This window comes from Nannospalax galili, unplaced genomic scaffold (assembly GCF_000622305.1).
Source record: "Nannospalax galili isolate Female #2095 unplaced genomic scaffold, S.galili_v1.0 scaffold1145, whole genome shotgun sequence".
In the NCBI taxonomy this organism is placed as follows: domain Eukaryota; kingdom Metazoa; phylum Chordata; class Mammalia; order Rodentia; family Spalacidae; genus Nannospalax; species Nannospalax galili.
In genome coordinates, this window is record NW_008352265.1 from 247,492 (window position 1) to 269,756 (window position 22,265).

At 46.7% G+C, this 22,265-nt stretch overlaps 1 protein-coding gene across 2 annotated transcripts in view; it reads right to left on the minus strand.

The window, feature by feature from the left end:
• Positions 1–22,265, minus strand: part of Edaradd (EDAR associated death domain) — a 58,242-nt gene that overhangs the window by 32,527 nt on the left and 3,450 nt on the right. For both annotated transcript variants that reach the window (XM_029554077.1, XM_017802210.2), the window contains 3 exons: positions 13,032–13,090; positions 11,737–11,776; positions 4,103–4,167 (listed from right to left, as the gene is read on the minus strand). In XM_029554077.1, coding sequence (XP_029409937.1) covers positions 4,103–4,167; positions 11,737–11,776; positions 13,032–13,090 — 164 coding nt within the window. The remainder of the gene's footprint in view (positions 1–4,102; positions 4,168–11,736; positions 11,777–13,031; positions 13,091–22,265) is intronic.

Here is a 22,265-nt window from a genome sequence, read left to right on the forward strand (position 1 = left end):
TAAAATCCTGGTGACAGTGCCGGGCGTGGTGGCGCATGCCTTTAATCCCAGCACTTGGGAGGCAGAGGCCTCTGTGAACTCTGTGAGTTCAAGGCCAGCCTGGTCTACATAGTGAGTTCTAAGACAGCTGGGGCTACAGGGAGACCCTGTCTCAAAAAAACCAAAAAAAAAAAAAAAAATCCTGGTGATGGTACCAACAAGGCACAAGCCCGGAGAGCTGCGGGACGGGGCGCCAGAACCCACCTACATGCACACGGTCAACCGAACTTCAACAAAGATGTGAAACACAGACCTCGCACCTTCCATAAAACCTAATTCTGAACAGATTACAGAAAGTGAGGTAAAACACCAAACCGTAAAAGTCTTAGAAGAAAATCTACATGACCTTGGTGTGGTCAAGGCTGTCTGACACAACCCTTGCAAGAAAGAACCAAAATACTGGACTTCACTAAAAGTAAAAATTTCTGCTCCACCAAAGACCCTATCAAAAGAACAAGAGGGTAACACACAGACTGGCAGAAAATATTTGTAAAAGACACTTTGAATAATGAACTGTTATCTAGACTGTACAAAGAACCCTTAAAACCCAACAAGAAGGGGTGTGAACAACCAATTTCACAACAGGCAAAATCCCTGAAGAGAGAGTCCATTAAAAAAGACACATGGGCTGGAGAGGTGGCTCAGCAGTCAGGAGCACTGGCTATTTTTGCTGAGGACCTGAGTTCAGCTCCCAGCACACACGTGGTGGCTGACAACCATCTGTAATTCCAGTTCCAGGGGATCCAGTGCAGCCTGTCTGACCTCCACAGGCACTGCACAATACAGGTGCACTTACATGCAGGCAAAACACTCATATACATAAAGTAAAAATAATAAATAAAACACATTTAAAATAACAATGTGAGTGGGCTGGAGAGATGGCTCAGGGGTTAAAAGCACTGACTGCTCTTGCAGAGGACACGTGGTCGATTCCCAGCACCCACATGGCAGCTAACAACCATCTGTAACTCCAGTTCCAGGGGATCTGACGCCTTCTTCTGACCTCCATGGGCACTGCACGAGACGGGTGCACTTATACACATGCAGGCAACACATTCATACACAAAAAATGATAAAATATTTTTAAAAATAAATAACATGAGAAATCCCTACAGACTTATTAGAATGGCCCAAAACCAGAACACTGACAGCCCCAAATACTGCAGAGAAGGAGGAATAACTGGACTCTCATTGGCTTCTGCTGAGGATTCAAAATGGAGCATGACTTTAGAAGTCACATACAGCAGTTTCTCACAAAACTGAACTCCCTTTAGCCACATGATCCAGCAATCACTCCTTGGTGTCTGCTTGAAGCGTGTGTTCACACACAAACCCACACACAGATGTCCACAGATTCTTTGTTCACAACTGCCGTCATTGAGGCAAAGTGTGAGAAACATGGCCCTCAGTCTGTGATAAGTTCAAGAGACTAGGGAGGATGAAAGGCTTTTATTTCATGATTCTTCAGAAACAGTACAGAGAAAAGAAGGCAAAATGGCCGACGAGACAATTTAACACAGAGTGGACTTTAAAGTCCTTGTCTGGAAGACTTCCTGCCTTCTTTTCCCATTAGCGGGGACTCTGGAGAGTTACAACCTTCATAGTCCCCTGGCATAGTCCCCCTCTCCAAAGTCTCCATCCTATTGGTTCAGGACACAAAGCCTTATCCAGAGCATGTCCCAGGGCCTGAAATTTCCTCCTATCATGTGGCGGACTGACCGCCTGTAGCTTTCAGCCTAGGATGAGCTGAGAGGGTCGAGGCAGGCACCAGCTGCCAGCCAGGGAGGACAAGCGACCGGGCACCTCCTGTTTGTCTGTGATTCTCTGATGAGCTCTAAACACACCTCACATTGAAAATGAACCATAGTGATTTACTTCTTATAACCAAGATATCCTTCTGCAGGTAAATAGATAAACCCTAGTACAATGGAATATTATACAGCACAGAAAAAATTGAGATATTAATCAAGAGATGCAGAAGAAGTTTAAATGCATATTACCAAATGAAAGAAGTTTTATGGCGTGTTCACAGCTCTGTGGCATTCTGGAAGAGGAAAAACTATAGAGATAATAAAAAGATCAGAGATAGCTAGGGGCTGGGGGAGGGAGGGATAAACAGCTGAGCCCGCGGGACTTTTAGTGCAACGAAACGACTCTGATTCTGTGGTAGCAGATCCAGGTCGTTAGCTGTCTAGACAAAGCCACAGCAACTGCAGCACCAGGAGGAAGCCCTAGCGAACACAAGGGGCTGTGGGTGGTGATGTGTCAACCGGGTGCCTGGGCAATGGCACATGTGCCGCTCGGGGGAGGATGCTGGCCGCATGGGAGGCTGTGTATGTGGGGGAAGGTGTTAGACTGGAAATCTCTATCTTCTATTCAATCTCTTGTGAGCATAAAACTGCTCTGATAAATGATCCAATTCTAAAAACAAGAGAATCGATCATGGGTTACTTTCGGGGAGTGGAAAAATGCCAGGGTTAGCTAATCCACCGAGTAGCTTCTCCATCCTTGAGGTCCTGGAGTCTCCAGTTCCTGTTAACCCTTCCTTTCCCACTGTCCAGAGAAGCTCCTCTCCTGTTTACAGTGGTCCCATCACTGTCAGGATTCAGACATGTATCTTTAGCCCTTGTGAACTCAACAGACCCTTTAGTCCCTTTGCCTTCTTATCACTCCTCAAAATGGGATGCTGTTTTTGAAGCAATACTGAACAAAACTTGTTAAGAACCAACCTGGTGTAGGAAAGAAGCAGGCATGAAGCAGCCTGCCTGAAGGCATGTTTCTGGGACGTTTAGTCCTGAAAAGACAGCTCAGCAGAGTCAAGGTTTTGTGCAATTTCACTAGTGAGCTTGAGAAGACAAGCTGATATGAACTCACCAGACAAGGCACCTGCCACCTTTGTTTTTTTGAGACAGGGTCTCACTGGATAATCCTGGGTGGGCTGGAATACACTATGTAGACCAGGATGGCCTGGAACTCAGAGAGATCCACCTGCCTCTGCCTCCTGAGTGCTGAAATTAAAGGTGTGTACCACCACACAAGGCCTTCCATCTAATTTTTTGAGACAGGGCTCTCTGAACCTGGAGCTCACTGATTCAACTAAGCTTGTGGGTTGGCCATTGAGCTCCAGGGTCTGCCTGTCTCTGCCTTCCCAGCACTGGAACTGCAGGTGCACCCTGCTGTGCTGGGCTTTTTTTTTTTTTTTTTTTTTTAAACATGGGGGCTGGACTCAGGTTCTCAATCTTGTATGAAAATTCTTGTAAGAAAGAGCCATCTCTCCAGCCATGTTTACTGTGCTTTGATGACACAAGGTTCATTATTTTAAGGCTTAGATTGTAGGAACAGTGGTTGAGAATTGCCTGCAACCCCACTGCTCACCTTTGAATAACACCTTTGTGGGGCCTTGGGCTGAGGTGTGTGGAGGCCAGAGGCAGATGCTGGGTGTCTTCCCACACACTTGAACTGAGAGCTCACTGACTCAGCTAGGATTCCCTGTCTTGGGCTCCCTATTGCTGGGGTTCCAGAAGGCGGCCACATCCACCTGGATTTTATGTGGGTTCTGCAGATTGGAACCCTGGGCCTCATGGTTGCACAGCAAGTTCTTTACACACAGAGCCATCTTTCCAACCCTAGTTTTTTGTTGTCGAGGACCAAGGCCTCAAAGTCACCATCCCAGTCTCCACCTCCTAAACGCTGGGATTACAGGCATACACTGCTACACTCATTCCTCCTTTTAATTTTTTAACATTTTATTTATTATTTCTATTTGATGTGTATGAGTGTATTGTCTGTCTGTATGTAAGTGCTCCCATGTCATGCAATGCCTATGGAGGTCAGAAGAGGACATCAGATCCCCTGAAACTGGAGTTAAGGAATATCGTTAGCCACCATGTAGGTGCTGGGAACAGAACCCAGGTCCTCTGTAAGAGCAGCCATTGCTCCTAACCTCAGATCCATTTCTCCAGCCCCTCATCCTCATGTTTTTAAATTGCTAAACCTCTTCAGATCATTCTTTTAAAAATCCTAGGCATTTAAGGGGTTACCAAACAATTAAAAGTATTCTTACCGGGTGCTGACGTTGCTCATCAGAATTTTGTGGACAGCTTGAAGTGACTGTGTCACACTCCTTGGCTGGGGGGAGCGCAGAAAGAAGAGCAAACAGCTTAGAAAAGAATGCACACACTCTGGTTTAAGACCTAAAATTAAAACTCAGCATCAAGAGTTGCCTTGACACCCGGTGAAATCAAGATGGCTTTGAACTGCGGAGGGCAAGTTCGGGTCACAGCTCTGCTCTCACCGTGAGGTCCCCCGCTACACTAGGCCCCTCTTCAGGGAATCAGTTGCACTTTTGCTGATTTGGGGAAATAATTTCCATTTCACTGCTAGCATATGGAGTTATTCAAACAGCTGGCAGCTGGCCTGAGTGCCCGTCTCTTCAGCGGTGAGAACACATCACCCTGACTGACTGCTGCTTGGGTCCTGGTGACCAAGGGGACCTTTCAGTGCTCTGTGGGCTTATAACCACACTGGCCACGCCAGGCACTGCTCTGAACATGGTCTGTGAATGAAGCACAGCCTTTGTGGGGCTTGCAGATAGGACGGTGTTTTCCACCAGGGATACTCTTGTCTGCACCTTGATGACGTCTGGTCAGGGGTGGTGCCCTGCCTGCTGTTTCCTTTGTTGTTGTCTGTATTTCCCTTGACCCTCAAGGGACTGAGGTGGGCAGGTGAGGCCCCTGGGGCTGATGAAAAAGAAAAGAGGCAGAGAGTTGGGTACTGCCACCCTCCTGGCCAGGACACCGGCACTTAGCTCAGCACTGCTGCCTCCCAGCACCCAAAAAGCGACTCGTGCCACCAGGGTGCTGGATGGCCCCACCCAGGCTACAGACAAACACACTCAAATGAATGGAGGTCAGATCCCAGGGAGACCCACCACCAGTTCCTGGGAAAAGACCCAGGGAGATCCATGACCAGTTTCTGGGAAAAGATCATCAGAGGTTTGTCAAAAATGGGCATTTCTAACAGCAATATATGGGTGAGTGATGCCATGTGGGTGCTGGGTCCTCTTCAAGAGCAGCCATTGAACTTAACCACTAAGTCATCTCTCCAGCCCCTTTAATTTTAATTATTTTTTAATTTTTATTTCATGTGTATGAGTGTTTTGCCTGTATGTCAATGCACCCATGGGTGCAGTGTCCACAGAGGCCATAAGAGGGCATCAGATTCCCTGAAAGCATTACAGACAGTTGTTAACCACCATGTGCGACCAAACCTGGGTCCTCTGGAAGAGCAGCCAGTGCTCTTAACTACTGAGCTATCTCTCTCTAGCCAACTCTTACTTTTAAAAATTAAGTTCCAGGGAACTATGGAACATCTCTCAAAATGTCCTGTAACTGTGGTGTCACCTGACCTCTTGTTCAGGGAGGTCATGGAGACCCCACGAAATGGACTTGAACCAGTGTCCAGTCTACAAAGAGGAGGGTCAACTCAGAGGAAACATCTCCTCCATGCTTCCAAGCGAAGCCCAGGTCAAGCAGGACCTTTGACTTATCTTCACATAGATGGAACTGGTGAAAGAAAGGAGGAGCCAGGGGCTCCTCCCAAACCCATGTGACTCCTGAGGAACAGATCCTCAAATGACCGTAAGTGTAAAAATAAATTGATTTATTTGGGCCAATTGTATGGTCTTAAATACCTAAAAGGAAAGTATAACCAAAGAAAAGTGATTAGTATATCTATTTAAGAGTTCAAGGGATTACACTTCCCAGACATTAGGCTTAAGTCTATATAAAAAGTTATTTAGACAATTATTTCTCATTGATGATTTTGTTCCTAATCAGAAAGTGCTGCTTGGATATAACACTTCAAATCTTGGTCTCCAATACTGTAGTGCCCACCTGTAGCTAAGAGAGACAACTAGCTATTGTTCTACAATGATGGATAAATTTGTTTTCTCCCCTATCTAGAAGCCTTTGCGAGGGAACTGACGCTGATTCTAACCACTCCAACAGCTATCAAAATACCTGAAAACAAATCCTGAATCTATCACTCTAGAGTCCAGCCTTGTCAGACAAAAGAAAAATGACGAGGAACCCATTGGAGGGATGCTTTTGGAAGCTCTCGTCAAAAAATCCCAACAGACTCTCATATGGACATTTGAAATTTTCCCTGTTCTGACTTTTTTTCTGGTTCTCCATCTAGAACTTGTAATGCTAACTACTCTTACCTTTACTTCTCCTTCACATCTCCTATTCAGGATTCAAGGACTTGCTTTTCCCCTACAGATAAGAGTTATACAAGTTGGGAGTCTTTTAGATAGACCCACTGAAGGGGTATCCCAATTGCCTCACCCTGTGTCCCTGTTCAGCATGGAAGAAGCCAGAGGAGTCTGTGTCCTGATTCCCTATTGGCAATTTGGTTAACCTCTTCAGAGGATGGTGTGATAAGAATAGGAGGTAGGAATTGGCTAGGCAGTTAGGGTAAAAAAGACCCCAAAGAAAAGTAGCCAGTTTCTTGGCTAAAAGTCAAAATGTCTTTGGGCCTCTTAGCAACATACTCTGTTCCAAAGGCCAAAAATGTAAAAAGTATTTGGGAGCTTGTATCTAATCCCTAAAAGATTTTAGGGTTACCTCTTCAGAGGGGTAATGTTAGAGTAGAAAAACGCCCCATTTAAAAGAAAGAAGGAAAAAGAAGAAAGAACACGAAGTTGTCAGAAAAAAGTGATGCGGAGCTATGGGAGGTGTTGGAGGGGAGAGAGTGGGCATGGATTTGATCAAAACACCTTATATGCATGTATGAAATTCTCAATTAAGTTTCTTTCAAAAGTTAAAAAAACTGTGTGTTCATACATGTGTGTGGGTGGGTGTTCATACATGTGTGTGGGTGTTCATACGTGTGTGGGGGGGTGTTCATACGTGCGTGTGGGTGTTCATATGTGTGTGGGGGTGTTCATACGTGTGTGGGGGTGTTCATACGTGTGTGTGTTCATACATGTGTGTGGGTGGGTGTTCATATGTGTGTGTGTGTTCATACGTGTGTATGTGTGTGGGTGTTCATACGTGTGTGTGGATGGGTATTTGTGGAGGCCAGAGATCAATGTCAGGTGTCTCCATTGCTCTCCACCTCAATGTTTTTTGAGTCAGGGTCTCTCACTGAATCCGAAGCTCCCTGCTCCCACTAGGCTTGGCTGGCCATGAAGCTCTGAGGAACCTTTTGTCCCCACCCCAGCACTAGGGTTCCAGACTCAAACCACCATGCCTGGCTTCTAGGTGGGTGCTGGGATCTGAACTAAGACCTTCAGGTTTGCATGGCAGACACTTTATCAACCGAGCCATCTTCCCAGCCCCTTATTAATTTTTTCAGTCCACATACAAAGCAGTAGATTTCATTCCAAAGTATTTTCATATATCTGTATCCATATCCATATCCATATCCATGCTGCTCTTACCCCCCTCACACTGCTCTCCACCATTTCCGTCCCTTAGAAATATCAATGAGAAAATTATCAGAAGCCTCTAATGACAGTTTGTCCTCCTTCAGAAAGTCAAAGGAAAATGTTGGCAGACAGGAACTTACAATAGCATTAAATTCAGATGTCAAAACAAGATTTAAAAACTAAGGAAGGTTCATTTACCTACAAAAATGATGTATTTATCAAGTTAAAAAATTATGCACTGTTGTTCACTGAGACATAAGAACAAAAGAGAGATGGTACTGGTGGCCCACGCCTCTAATCCCAGCTCTCAGGAGGCAGAGGCAGGAGGATCTCTAAGACCAAGGCCAGCCTGGTCTACATAGCGAGTTCTGCACGAGGATTTAAATGAGATTTAGGACAAACCTGACCATACTTTAAGCATAGGATCAGGTTGCTAAGCAATGATCTTTTCCTTTCAAAACAGGAAATCAAATTCAAGGGTAAAGACCCAAGGCACTGGCACTCTGACACGCATCCAAGTGTTTCTACCTTGGCCACTTTCTTGGGAGCTTTTGACAGTCCCCAAACTGTTTTCCATGGGTGTGTGCGTGTGTACATGCAGAAACCAGAGGTCAACCTCAGTGTCGTTCTTCAGGACAGCCATCTACCTTGAGACAGGGTATCTCATCAACGTGGACTTCACCAAGTGGTCTAGGTTGGCTGGCCACGGAGACACAAAAATCTGCCCATCTTTGCCTCCCCAGTCTTGGTATTTTAAGCATATGTCACCATGTTCAGCATTTTTTTCTTTTTTTCAAACATTTATTTGTGTGTGTGTGTGTGTGTGTGTGTGCGTGCGCATGCACATGCACGTGTGTGTGCCACCGCATATGTGTGGAAGCCAGAGGACAACTTTCAGGAGTCAGTTCTCTCCTTCTACCATGTGGGTCCCAAGGATTGAACTCAGACTGTGAATCTTGGTGGGAAACACTTTTTACCCTGAGTCATCTGGCCAGCCCAAGCTTGGCTATTTAATGTGGGTGCTGGGGACTGAACTCAGATCCTCATGCTTATCTGGCAAGCATTTTGCCAACTAGCTATCTCCCCAGACCTCCACTCTGTTGAATTCCTGAGCACCCCGGGAGACGCCAACTTTGTCCTTCTCAGCCCATGGAGCACGTGGAGGCTCTGAGATCTGGAAACACCCACTGAGACCGCTCAGACTCAGGAAACTGATTCTCTCCTATACATTGAATCATCTCATGCAGGCCTTCAAAGTGGGGTCTGCATCCCACCCACACAGATTTCTAGGCCAACTGAGTCATGATTTGGGGACAGCGGAATCCAGGGCCCAGATGGACTTGGAAGAAGCTGCCCTGGAACACAGGACTACAGCTCAAGTGGAGGGACCACGGTCATGATGGCAACCAGTGCATCCTGCTATCAGCTATGTCCCCCACTTCCTGCCTACTCAGTCCCAGGTGAGAGAGTTGCACATCCACACATAACAGCTGCACTATTCACAATTCTAGACAACAGAGCTGGCCTCGATGTCCCTCCACAGGAGAGTGGTTAAAGAAAATATGGTACCTACATGCAATGGAATTTATTCAGCCGTCACGAAAAATGAAATTATGACATTTTCAGGATGAAACTGGAAATCATTATGTTGAGCAAAATAAGCCAGATTCAGAAAGACAAGTGTATGTTTTCTCTCATATACAGAACCTAAATTAAAAATTAAATGCGTGTATATTTATTTATTTTATATTGAATTTATGTATTCCTCTCTCTCTTTCTCTCTCTCTCTCTCTCTCTCTCTCTCTCTCTCTCTCTCTCTGCGCATAGACCTTCATGTCACAAAGCACATGTGGATGTCAGAGGACAACTTGCAAAAGTAGGCTCTCTCCTTCCACCTTATGGTTCCACCGTATGGGTCCTAGGGGATCAAATTCAGGGTCTCAAGCTTGGCAGCAAATGCCTTTACCCACTGAACCATCTCACACACCATGTATATGTATTTATATGTGTGTGTGTGTGTGTGTGTGTGTGTGTGTGTGTGTTGTCACAAAACTAGGAAGGGGATCATGGAAGGAGAAGAAGCAATGTTAAGGGAGGAAGGGAAAAATGGCAAATGGAACGTGTGAAATCAGGAGAAACTATGGGGTAGGGGGCAGAACCCCCAGGGGGGCAGAGGGCAGGAGGAAGGGCGTGGGGGTGAATTAGAATAAAGCTTATTGACACATATGTCTGAAAATTTCATAATGAAACCCACTACTTTGTATACTAAAAAATTAATTTAAAAATAATAGTTCCAGATGAAGAAGAAGCGACTCAGAGTTATCTATGGAGAGAGCACTGGGAAAGGAAGCGTGCCGTACACCACCCAGCACAGCATGGTTTGCACTCAAGCTTCGCCTCTGCTTCTTTTCGCTATCCCCAAACTGCTTCCAGAACATCCACAGTACAGAAAAGAACGGCACTAAAGGTGTCACTCCAAGGGGCAGGAAGAAGAGTCTGGGGCCAGGAAGGGAGAGAGTAGCACCTTGGCTGAATCCTGGATTTATCATCATGGCTCTGTGGGAAGTCCTCTCCATCCCCACTACCAAGTGGCATACCAGGAAAGCCCACGTGAGCAGGGGCTCTGCAGGCTACCTCTGCACAGAGACCGGGCAAACAGGTACCTGCATCTCTGGTGTGTTTGTTCCTGTCCACTCATTTCTGGCTCTGGATTGTCAGCAGACTACAAGGTCAATGGTCCAGTGTGACAGCCAACATCATAGCCTCCATGGTGGACCGTACGGACCCCTCCACCCGGGGATGATTAAACTCTAGGGTCTAGCCACTTTCACCACACCTGAACCCAAGGCTCCAGGTTATAGGAAGTTAACTTTGGGGGATCACTTTTGAGCCTAACAAGTGTCCCTTTCTGGTTGTCTAGCCCTAGAACATTCTTTCTGTGGTTTGGGTAGACTCCCCTCCAAGCTTTCCCTAGTTGGGTATCAAGACTCCCAGCTGGTCCACATTCCCCATCTTTCTGATGAGAGCAATTGATTCTAGGATGGGTGTGTGACCCACACCGACTGCATCACGGGGAATCCCTAAAACTGTGCTCCCCCACTCCACCGTCTCAAATAGTTCGGTGGGATACTGGCTTTGCTGAGACCCTCTTCACTTCCTCAAAAAGAGGAACAAGGGTAGAAGCAAAGAAGGCAGAGCCACCGGGACAAGGGACTGAGCTGAGAGCACCCTTAAATGTGTACCAGTGTAATGGCCCCAAATGGAGTCCCCCAAATGTAATAGCCAAAGTAACGTCACTTTGTATAAAGCGGCCACGTTAAACTTCAAAGGCTAGAAAAACGGCCAGCTTCAAGGTCAAGCGCCTGAACTTAGCGGCTTCCCCTTAGAAGAGTGCTTTCTTTGGAGCAGCTGACCTTGCTCACCTCCCAGACACTGCGGCTGTGCTTCTGCCTGGCCAAGAAGCTTCAAGAACAACAGTAATCAGAAAGTGCCTTACTGTCAAGGTCTACGCATCTGTTAAAAGACGGACTAATGCAAGCTTGTTCTGGCTTCTGTAGTTTGCTTACCTGCTAACTTGGACCGTCCTGACCCTAGTCAGGACCACCTGGCATTATCACTCAAGTGTGATAAAATTCCTATGGTATTTGCAGTTTTTGCCTTTATAAGCTGGTTTCACCCTCCCCTCAGGGCTGTGGGTCCTGAATCTAACTTAGGGACCACGGACGGCTATAGCCCCAATAAATGTGACCAATTAAAATTTGAATTGGGTCTGGTGGTCTTTTCCCAGTGGTTTCAAATTCTGGAACACCAGCAGCTCGTAAGTACCCTCAACTAGAAATCCCTTCTCTCCCCTCCTCCCCCATCTCCTTTGGATTCCTGAAGCAGTCTCTCTCTGTAGCCCAGGCTAGCCTCAAAGCAATCTTCCTGCCTCAGCCCTCCAAATGCTGGGAATAATAGACATGTGCCACCATATTGGGCTCCTTCCTTCCTAAACAAAATTGGGTCATCCTGGCTAGCTTTATTTTGTGCCTGGTTTAAAAAACAAAAACAAAAACATAGGAAGTTAAAGTGTATGATATGAAATGATACAATTGACACATTTTAGTAACAAAACTCATTTCTGAGATAATTATGCAGCCAGTCACAAACTAAGTCATTGTATATTTCTGTTTTACATTGTTCCATAGGTAAAAGGGCTCTGAGTCATGCTTGTTCAGTATATTCAATTAGTCACAAGTTGAAGTGGTTATATTGGCTGTACTCACGTTTAGGGAGCTCGGTGTCTTGAATGGGATACTTGTCTGACTGCAGAGACCGACAAAAGAGAAGAGTTATTTTTAAATTTCAGCTTTAAGATCAAAGTGAAAAGAAAGCTTTGTCTTGGGTTTCAGTTTAAAGCCTTGGAACTGCGATGGGGCGCAGCTCAGTGGTAAAGTGCTTGCGGGGCACGCACGGGGTCCTCTGTTCCCACGGGGTCCTCTGTTCCGTGCCCAGCGTTTTGAATGCTAAGCTGAAGGAACCCCCTAAGTGTTTAGCCTCAGGCTCATCGGTGGGCCTGACTCACTGTTTTTACTCTGAGCTGATAGGAATGAAATCTAAGTTGGAACATGAACGAGAAACTTTCCTCTGACCGCCAAACCGCACTTCCTCCCTCCTCCCAGAGCGGTTCTTCCTGTTCCTGCAGCCTTAGCCTCAGACTCTGTCTTCATGCATTCTGGGAGCACTTCCGTTGCTTCTTAGCATTTCTATGACTGTCGTTTGGACCAACATAGATGTGTTCTGGGCAGGACTCACTATTGTAGAACTCTGTCCTGGATTTGAATCCCGGAGCTGGACTCTACGTTAGGTATTTTGAATGTTGAAAGAAGGTTGATTAAGAATAGATAGTATTAAAAAATTAAAAATTAGCCAGACGTGGCAGAGCACACCTTTATTCCCAGGCGGATCTCTGTGAGTTCAAGGCCAGCCTGGTCTACATTGTGAGTTCCAGGACAGCTGGGGCTACAAGGAGACCCTGTCTCAAAAAGACAAAAAAAATAATAATAATAATAAAAATTAAAAATTAAAAAGAGATAGTATTAAAAGTAGACAAGCAAAGACCTGTCAAAATCTAAGAAGGTCATTTCTGGTGGTATGAAGCAAGAACAGGACCTAACACCACTTCGCTGCTGTTGCTTAAGACAAGGTCTCATGTAGCCCAGGCTAGCCTTGAGCTTGCTTCATAGCTGACGATAACCTTGAACTGATCCTCCTGCCTCCACCTCTGAGTGCTAGGATTACAAGTATGTGCCACCATGTCATTCTGGAGCTTCTTGTATGCCAGGCCAGGTATGCTCTCTACCAGCTGAGCCACATCCTCAGCACAATATCTAATACTGCTTGTTAGCTTGAGAAACCCTGCCGATGTCACAGAGATTACCATAAGAAAGAAGTGTATCTTGGGAATATCTTACTTTGGGTTTTCTGGTCTTCATGGAAATAGTTGGTCACTAAATGTGAGGTAACAAGATGTGGGAAGCAAAGCAAGAATCATACCCACAAAAATAAATTTGCCACCTACCATGGCAAAGGACAAAGTGCTGGGGTCTGTGTCCTCCACTGGCTCCTTCGCCATGTGATCTGGGAAAATACCAAGGGAGAGGGTTGTCTTTATCAGGATAGCACAAACGAGTTTATCCCCTAACATTCTCACACAGATGTGCGCTACCTTGCCCAGAGAGTAGAACTGCCAATCATTCCTGTGGTCAAGGAAGGGAGATCTGTTCAAATTGCACCAAAGATGGTAAGTAAAAGAAAGATAGAAAAACAGACCCATGATCCACAGGACTCAAAACAAACGAACGAAAAACCACGTATCTTCAAACAGCTTACTTATAAATATCTTCAAATATTCAGTTACAACCAACCACAAATTATGTGGTCATAATACTGACAACTCCTGTTTGTATGTGTGTACCTACATGTGTAGCTGAGCAAACATGTGTGACGGCCAGAGGACAACCAAGGGTGTTGCCCTCAGGATGTCATCAACCTTGTTTTTTGAGACGGTGTCCTGGAACTCCTCAAATAGGCCAGGCTTGGCTGGCCAGCATGCCCCAGGGACCTGCCTGGCTCTGAATTCCCAGTGCCAGAATTACAAGCCTGCACCACCACACCCATCTTAATTTTTTTTTTTTTTAATTTTCTGTGCTTGAGTGTATTGCCTGCATATACATAAGTATACCCGTGTTGTGTAGTGCCCATGAAGGTCAGAAGAGGGCATCAGATCCCCTGGAACTGGAGTTACAGACAGTTGACAGTTTCCAGGTGGGTGCGGGGAACTGAACCCAGGTCCTCTGACGAGCAAGCACTCCAGACACTTTCACATCCTCCCCCCTCATTTTATTTTTTAAATTTATTTATTTTATGTGCATCAGTGTTTTGCTTGCACCCATGTCATAAAATGCTCATTGTCCAGAAGAGGGCAATGGATCCCCTAAAACTGGAGTTACAGACAGTTGTTAGCTGTCATGTGGATGCTGGGAACCAAACCCGGGTCCTCTGCAAGAGCAGCCAGTGCTCTTAGCTGCTGAGCCATCTCTCCAGCCCAGCACACCCTGCTTTTTTACATGGATTCGGAAGCTCAAATTCAGGTCCTTGTGCTTGCAAAGCAAGTATTTTACTGACTGGACCATCTCCCTACCCTAAGAGCTCTGTTGGATTGGACATAACTTTAGGTAGGAAAGATTTAATTCTGAATCCTGCATATCTATTTATTTCCTAGTGTCTGTGACTTGTGTTTTAAAAAAGCACTTTAAAATATTAAGCTTATTGGGCTGGGAAGGTGGCTCAGTAGATAAAACATTTGCCACAGAAGCACTAGGACAAGTTTGTGTTCCCAGAACCCATGCAAAGCTGAGCAGGTATGGTTGCCGTCTGTAATCCCAACATCAGGGAGGCAGACGTGGGATTCTAGAGCAAGCTGGCTATAGACTAGCTGGAACTGGTGAGCTCCAAGTTCAGCAAGGAGCCCTGCCTCGGTAAACAAAGTGGAGAGCCATCAAAGGAAACACTTGATGTCAAGTCAGACCTTCATACACATAAACACAAATTAAACTTCTTGATGTGTTTCATGTGAGTAACAAATTAAAAATAACTCCCAGTATACTTTCAAGCAAGTGATCATGATATCTCAGAATTTTCTTATGTTTTACCACTTGTTCTGTTTAAGAAATTATATAAGAAAGTACAGAACAAGACGCAGCCTTGTTCAAGACTACCACTAGGTCATATAAATCTGTGTCTGTTAGAAAAACCTCCCCTTCCACAAGAGACTTTCGTAGACATCTGCAAGAAAACCATCTTAATGACGATTCTGCTGAGTGGCACTTTCTAGATTTGTGCAAATGCAATCTGTAGCCGCCACCAGCAGCCCTGATCCAAGATTCACTTTTTAAGTTCTCATGATGTACTATGGACTAGGTCCCAGGTCCTGGGGGTACCTTTGAAGTCTCAGAGAAGTCGGGCTGGACAGCTTGTTGAGATGGCTGGCATTTGCTGTCCCTGGATACATTCCCGCTGAGGTGGCTGCCTCTGTCCACACCCGAAGCAGAAGCTATGTGAAGTCAACAGTGGGATGTTCTGCAACAGCCCGCTGAAGGGTAAGATCACCGAAGAGAAGTGTGGGGCCAGAGAGACGACTCAGTCAGTAAAGCACTTGCCCCGCAAGTACAAGGGCCTGAGTTTGATCCCCAGAACCCATGTGCAAAACTGGGCAAGGTGGCAAGCACCTGTAACCCCAGCACTGGGGAGGTGGAGACAAGTGGATCCCTGGGGCTTGCTGACCAGTCAGCCCAGCAGAACTGATAAGCAACAGGTGCCAATGATAGACAGTCTCAAAATACAAGGTAGGGCCTGGGGAGAAGGCTCAGTGCCACACAAACCCAAGGGCCAGAAACTCATGCAGATGTGTGGGCATGGTAGCCTGCCTGTAGTTCCAGGACCAAGGAATCCTTAGAGCAAGCTGGCTAGCAAGATCAGCCATATCAGGGAGCTCCGTGTTTGATTGAAGAAGGTGGAAGAGAGATGGAGGATGATTCCCAACATGAATCTTGGGCCTCACATGCACACATGTATACATTAACCAACGTACATGTGTGCCCACAGAACACACACATACATGAAAAAATGGAGAGAAGAGTGGGCAGCATCCAAGAAACAATAGCTAAGGTTGACCTCTGGTCTCTAGGTGTACACACACACAGACACACACACATACATACACACACACATACACAGACACACACACATACACACACATACACAGACACACAGACACACACATACACACCGACACACTCACACACATACACACATAGACACACAAACACACACACAGACACACACACACACATACACACAGACACCGACACACACACACATACACAGACACACACAGACACACACATACACAGATACACAGACACACAAACACACACACTGACACATTCACACACATATACACACTGACACACATACACACACAGACACACACATACACACACAGACACATAGACACGGACACAGACACAGACACACACATACACACACAGACACACAGACATGGACACAGACACAGACACACACATACACACACAGACACACAGACACGGACACAGACACAGACACACACACACACCACAAGACAAATGGGGACAAACAGAAAAGACTTTTGCTGATGCCCTGTGGGGTGGGGATTGTGCCCTGGTCCCAGCCCACCATAAAGGTGACAAGATCACATTGCAGGAATTGCAGAGCTGGTAAGTTCCTGGGTACCAGGGCCCAGCCCCAGCAAAGACACCATGTTTGGTGTTTACAGACAGTGCGGGGTCTTTAGGAATTTAGACTTGGACAGTGAGATGGAAATGTACTAAACTGGAGGTTTGTTAAAAGTTCAAAGTCTTGGAGTTGGTAAGATGGCTCAGTGGTTAAGAGCATTGGCTGCTCTGGCAGAGAACCCAGGCTGGGTTCCCAGCACCCACATGGGGGCTAACAGCCATCCATAACTCCAGTTCCAGGAGGTCTGACACCCTCTTCTGACCTCTGTCAGAACATGGGTGCACTTACATACATGCAGGCAATATGGTCACATATATAAACTAAAAATAATTAAGTTCAAAATCTTTTCCTAGTTGTTCAGACACCACATTCACCTCTCAGATTCCCCCGTGACTGTAAGGAGAGGACAGGCTTCAGCTCTGACTGTAATGGAACCCTCCCTTCCCACCAGCCTAGGAATCAGGTTTGAATCTAAACTGGTATAAGGAAAATAAAGGGGTTGAGGAGATAGCTCAGTCAATAAAGTCCTCGTTTTTAAATTATGAGGACTTGAGTTCGATCCACGGGACCCATGTAAAAAGCTGGGCATGGTGGTGTGTCCCTGGAATCCCAGCACTGGGGAGGGAGAGTCAGGCAGATCCTTGGGGCTCACTGGCCAGCCAGTCTGGCCAAATCAGTGAGTTCCAGGCCACTGAGATCTTGATGGACAGCCCCCGAGAAATGACACCCATGGTTGTTCTCTGGTCTCCATAGACATACCCGCACACATGTTCACACATACACACACAAAATGAAATAAAGACACATGGTACTGCTAACTCCCAATCCCACCCTGAATCTGCAGAGCTGCCACTCAAAAACACAGAGATAGCTCAGGACCTTTGGACCATCACAGCAGAAGTTCAGGGCCATGAGGAAAGACAGAAAGTCCCCTGTGCAGATGGGTGCCTCAAAGGGACGGGGGGAGCCAGCAGGAAGGAGCCTCTCAAAGAGGTGACACTGGGATCCGGAGGGATGAGGTAACACTGGGATCCGGAGGGATGACGTGAAGTGATGAGGAAGGGGCTTTGAAGGAAGAGCACGCTAGGCAGAGGGAACAGACCAGGCAGCAAGGAGTGAACATGCACATCTGTGTGCTCGGGGCAGGTCTTCCCAGCCAGCCTGACTCATGTTCTAGTATTTTTCTTTTCCTGCTTCTCGGACTCTTGTTCCTGACAGGGGTGGAGATGGTAGAAACCACCATTTTGGAGTCCCTTTGCCTCCAATATTTTATTACTAGAGATTCCATGGATGCTAATTATTTATTTGCATTTTTCAGTATTGTGAGGCAGAGTCTCATGTAGCCCAGGCTGGCCTTGAACTTTCTGTGTAGCTGAAGATGATGACTCTTGATCCTCTTACCTCTACTTCAGTACTGGGAATCTAGGCATGTGCCACCACACCAACTCCTGGATGCTAATTCTATGTAGACCAGGCTGGCCTCAAACTCACAGAGATCCTCCTGCCTCTGCCTCCCGAGTACTGGGTTTACGAGCATGCGCCACCATGCTGGCCTAATTCTTTTCTATTTTCACTTTTTCTTTATTATTTTAAAAACATTTTATGTGTACAGTGTTTTGTGTGCATGTATGTAAGTATACCACAAGTATGCAATGCCCACAGAGGTCAGAAGAGGGTGTGAGATTCCCCTGGAACTGGAGTTACAGAAGGTTATGAGCCGACACGCAGGTGCTGGGAACCAAACCAGGGTCCTCTGCAAAAGCAGCCAGTGCTGTTACCTGCTGAGCCAGCTCTCTACCCGACTGCCTCATCTAATTCTTTAAGGTGTTCACTAGCAACATGGTATTCTAACAGATGTCGACACAATGGGATTCCAGGTAGGTAGGCTTCAAAGAACCCAAATATTGGTCTGGGTGTTCTAAATGTCTGCAAGTCCTGTCCAGGAACTGCCCACCATGCCCATGACAAGCTAGCATCTTCTTAAAAAAATAGTTAGGGCAGAAGAAAAAGAAACTACATCTGGGAATGGTGGTGGACTTCCATGATTCCATGCATGTTGGGGGGATGGGGAGCTGAGGAAGGAGCGTGAGTTTGAGGCCAATCTGGGCTACATAGTGCAATCCTGTCTCAAAGAAAAAAAAAAGAAAACAAGAAAGAAAGAAAGAAAGAAAGAAAGAAAGAAAGAAAGAAAGAAAGAAAGAGAGAGAGAAAAAGAGAAAGAGAGGAACCTACCGCTGACCTCAGACAAGCCAGAGAGGTGATGTTTTTGGCATTAGATGAGTTCTAAGCTGCCGAAACCTCAGGTTCTTTCTCTGTGACATGAGAGGTCCCAGGTCCCTAGCTGCTGCTGCACCCTTGTGAGGCTTGGAGGCCAGCAGGGCAGCTGACCTGCTCCACAGAACCTCACTGTGACATAACTAGGCATGCTGGGGAGAGCCTGTGGCCAGCTGCGGCTTTGCAGCTTTGTTTTCTGAAGTACAACAAGATTACAGGAGGCTTGGGAAAGTTGTATTTAGAACTGAAACTAGAGGCATTTTCAGGTCTTTGTTCTGAGACACACCCCCATATGGCCAACACCAGCCTTGAATGTGCTATAGTGCAAAATGGCCGATCCTCCTGCCCCCACCTCCCCAGTGCTGGGCTGACAGGCACTTGCCACCACGCCTGGTTTATGCAGTACTGGGGATCAAGCCCATGGCCTTGAGCATGCCAGGCAAGCCTTCTACCCACTGAGCTGCATTTCCAGCTGTTTCCGGTCTTTTCTTTTGTCTACTACAAAGGCTCTGACCCCTTCAGCCTCTGCCTTGGGTTAAGCTCTCTTGCTCCTTTGTCAAATGTGCTCACAGATGCAGGTCGACAGCAGCTCCCTACGTGCTCCCTGAGCTTTAGGTCAAGTCCAACTGCTTTTGTTCTCACAGGCCCATAGCTCTGTGTGCCAATTAGACCGGGGGGGGGGGGGAGCTCTTCCTGGTTATCTGATACAGAACTACAAGCAGAAAGTTTTCCCAGAGTCTTACCTGGAGGCCTTGAAGTCGAATGTTTACAATACGATTAAGTATAAAATCAGATCGTTTATCTAAAGCTTGAAAATGTTTGTTTTTACAAGCCCTGGGTATCAGCGGGTCAAGGCCACAGGCAAAGATCTGGTGCCAGTTGGGATGTGGGGTACCTAAGGGCCTGAAACAGGCTGGGGTTCACATGAGCCCCAAAGAGGGCAGGGCTGGCAGCTGTTCCAGACCTTCCTCTGCTCAGGGCTTTCATCCACCATCTGGCCAAGTTTCCCTCTCAAAGTTGCCCCAAACACCCCAAACAAGTTCAGATCAACCCATATCAGCTGGCAACCACCAAGGACCTGCCTGAGGCAGTGAAGGATGCTTCAGCCCCACCTACACCTTCTAGAGACTTCCATCTGGTAAACTGATGTATGGGGTCCCTGGCAGGGTATCAGGCAGCTCTCAGCACCCTGGTTGAGATCAGAATGGACAGGCTACAAGTCATTTGGAGTCTCTGGACCACATGGCCATAACCTGTGATTTTAGGGCCTAAACTGGGTATGTGCACAAGTCTGTAATCCCAAAAGTTCCGAAGTAGAGGTAGACAGACCATGAGTTGGAAGCCAGCCTGTGCTACTAGTGAGTTCCAGATCAGTCTGGGTTATATAAGAAGACTCTGTCTCAACAAACAACAGCAGAAGAAGATTCATGTTCCTTTCCTACATCAGTCTGCCGAGACTCTGGGAGGCACACAGCAGAAGGCACCTTTATGCTAAAAATCTCCAGCCCTGCACCCAGAAGTTAGACCTCCTTTCCTCTTATCTGCTCTGCACTGTGCCATGTATGGTCTCTGTGATTTCTTGACATACGTGTTTTGGTTTCTACCGGCAGATCCTTCTAGAAAATTCCTTCCCAAGGAACAGGCAGGGCTGGGGGTAGCTCCGTGTTCCATCCTCAGCACCACAAAACAAACTGAAAAACTAGCAAAGGTAAGTAAATGTTTTTTTCTGAGCAGATTCGTCAAACCCGAGGTGATTGCCAGAAACACAGATTCAGCAGCGTGGGACACGGAATCTTAGGGGCAGTGGCAGTCTAGGGGACAAGTCCTCAACCTGTGGGTCTCCAACCGCCTACCAGTAAAGTCAGAATTAAGCTGGAAGGAACGACCCCCTGCTGACGCCCACTGCCTACTGGCTCAGGAAGGGACTCCACACCCCTGTGGTCACGTAACTGGTCTGTGTGGCAGCACCTCAGCTTTGCAAACACCCTGAAAAGGTGTGAGACTTCTTCTCTTCACACGATGTGTACTCACACTCACAGACACATGGAAGAGGCGGGCTTTGCATTCGAGGCTTCTGGCTTCCATGCAGGCCCGTTTTCAAGCACCATGGGCTTCTAGAAGTGGCTCAGGCGCTATTCGCCAGAGAGACTCATCTGGGGATGTCACTATGCCCAGACTTACCCTATTTATTTACTTTTAATAATCTTTCTCATTTTAAAATTTTATTTATTACATATTATGCTAAGTGTGTGCGAGTGTGGGCACACATGTGCCACAACACACATGTGGAGGTCAGAGGACAACTTTGTGGAGCGAATTCTCTCCTTTCATCTTTAAGTGGGTTTGGGGATCGAATTCAGGTTACCAGGCTTGCACAGCAAGTGCCTTTCCCAGCTGAGCCATGCCCTCGGCCCCATCTCTCTTTCTATACAGACATCCTCCTAATGGATAGAAATCCACTCTGATAACCTCATTTTAACCAGGTTACCTCAGTAAAAACTCCACTTTCAAATAACATTACTTCTGAGGTACTGGGTGTTAGGGTTTCAGTATCTATTTATCTGAGGAATTGGGGGTTAGAACTTCGTAGTTTTCTGAGGTATTGAGGGTTGGACTTCAACATGCTTTTCTGAGCTATGGGGGGTTAGAACATTTTCTTTGAAGAGTCACTACTCCACCTTTATCAACCCTCCCTCCGCTGTTCATAGCTTTCCCAGAAGCAGAAGCCCCACGCTCCCTCAGAGCCTTAAACATTCTAGCATCAACTCTAAATCCAAAAATCTCTACTCATCCTCATCTCAAAGATCTAACCCTATCTCTGAGTCAGGAGCTAGGTAGGGGGACCCGCTCAGCACCCCCAAAGCCTCTGTGGGAGGAACCAGCAGCATAGGCCCCAAAACAAGACATCAGTGGGTGACGTCGCCCTTTACCTGTCACATTCGGCAGCTAGTCCCAGGAAGTGCAAATAAATGTCACCAAAGGTGTCGGTTCAGAGAAAACAAAGAGGGATGCACGTCAGGCTTCCGGTGCTCTAAGCCAAGCGTGGGGCCTTTTGTGCTTTCTAGTGACGGACTGAAGGAACTCTTTGAACTTGGGATTTCATAGGTAGGCTTCTCCTCACTCACCCCCCTGCCCCTTCACCCATAGCTGCCTTCCTGCTTGTAATGACTCATAATCTCAGAGCTGCAGTGGCTGCTGTTGGTACTGACAGCCTCTTCCCCCTCTGTCCTGGGGCTAACCTGCCTGAGGAAGAGACATGGGTCAAACCTACATGATCCTAAAGGGATTTTAGAGAGTGACTTCACCCACTGCTCCAGTGAAAGGATCAGGCTGAAAAGCAGCAGGAGAGGAGGGATGGGAGGGAACGAAGAATGTGCAAGGAGATAAAGAGGAGGGAGATTAGAAAACTCAGGAAGCAGAGATGTTCAGAGAAAGCAAAACAGCCAGGCCTGGTGGTAGAGGCCTGTCATCCCAGCTACTCATGAGGCTGAGGCAGGAGGATTGAATCAATACAGGAAGAACATTTTTTTTTCCCACAATTTCAAATTTTGTATCATCCATTACTTCACTCGCTGAAGCGATGTGTTTATACAGGGCTTAGTATGTACTGAACACTATGGTAGGTGTTTAGAGAAGAGCTGCAGGCAAAACAGACTGGAGCTCCATGTGGAGCCTACTCTCCAATGGAGAGCATTGGCTAGAT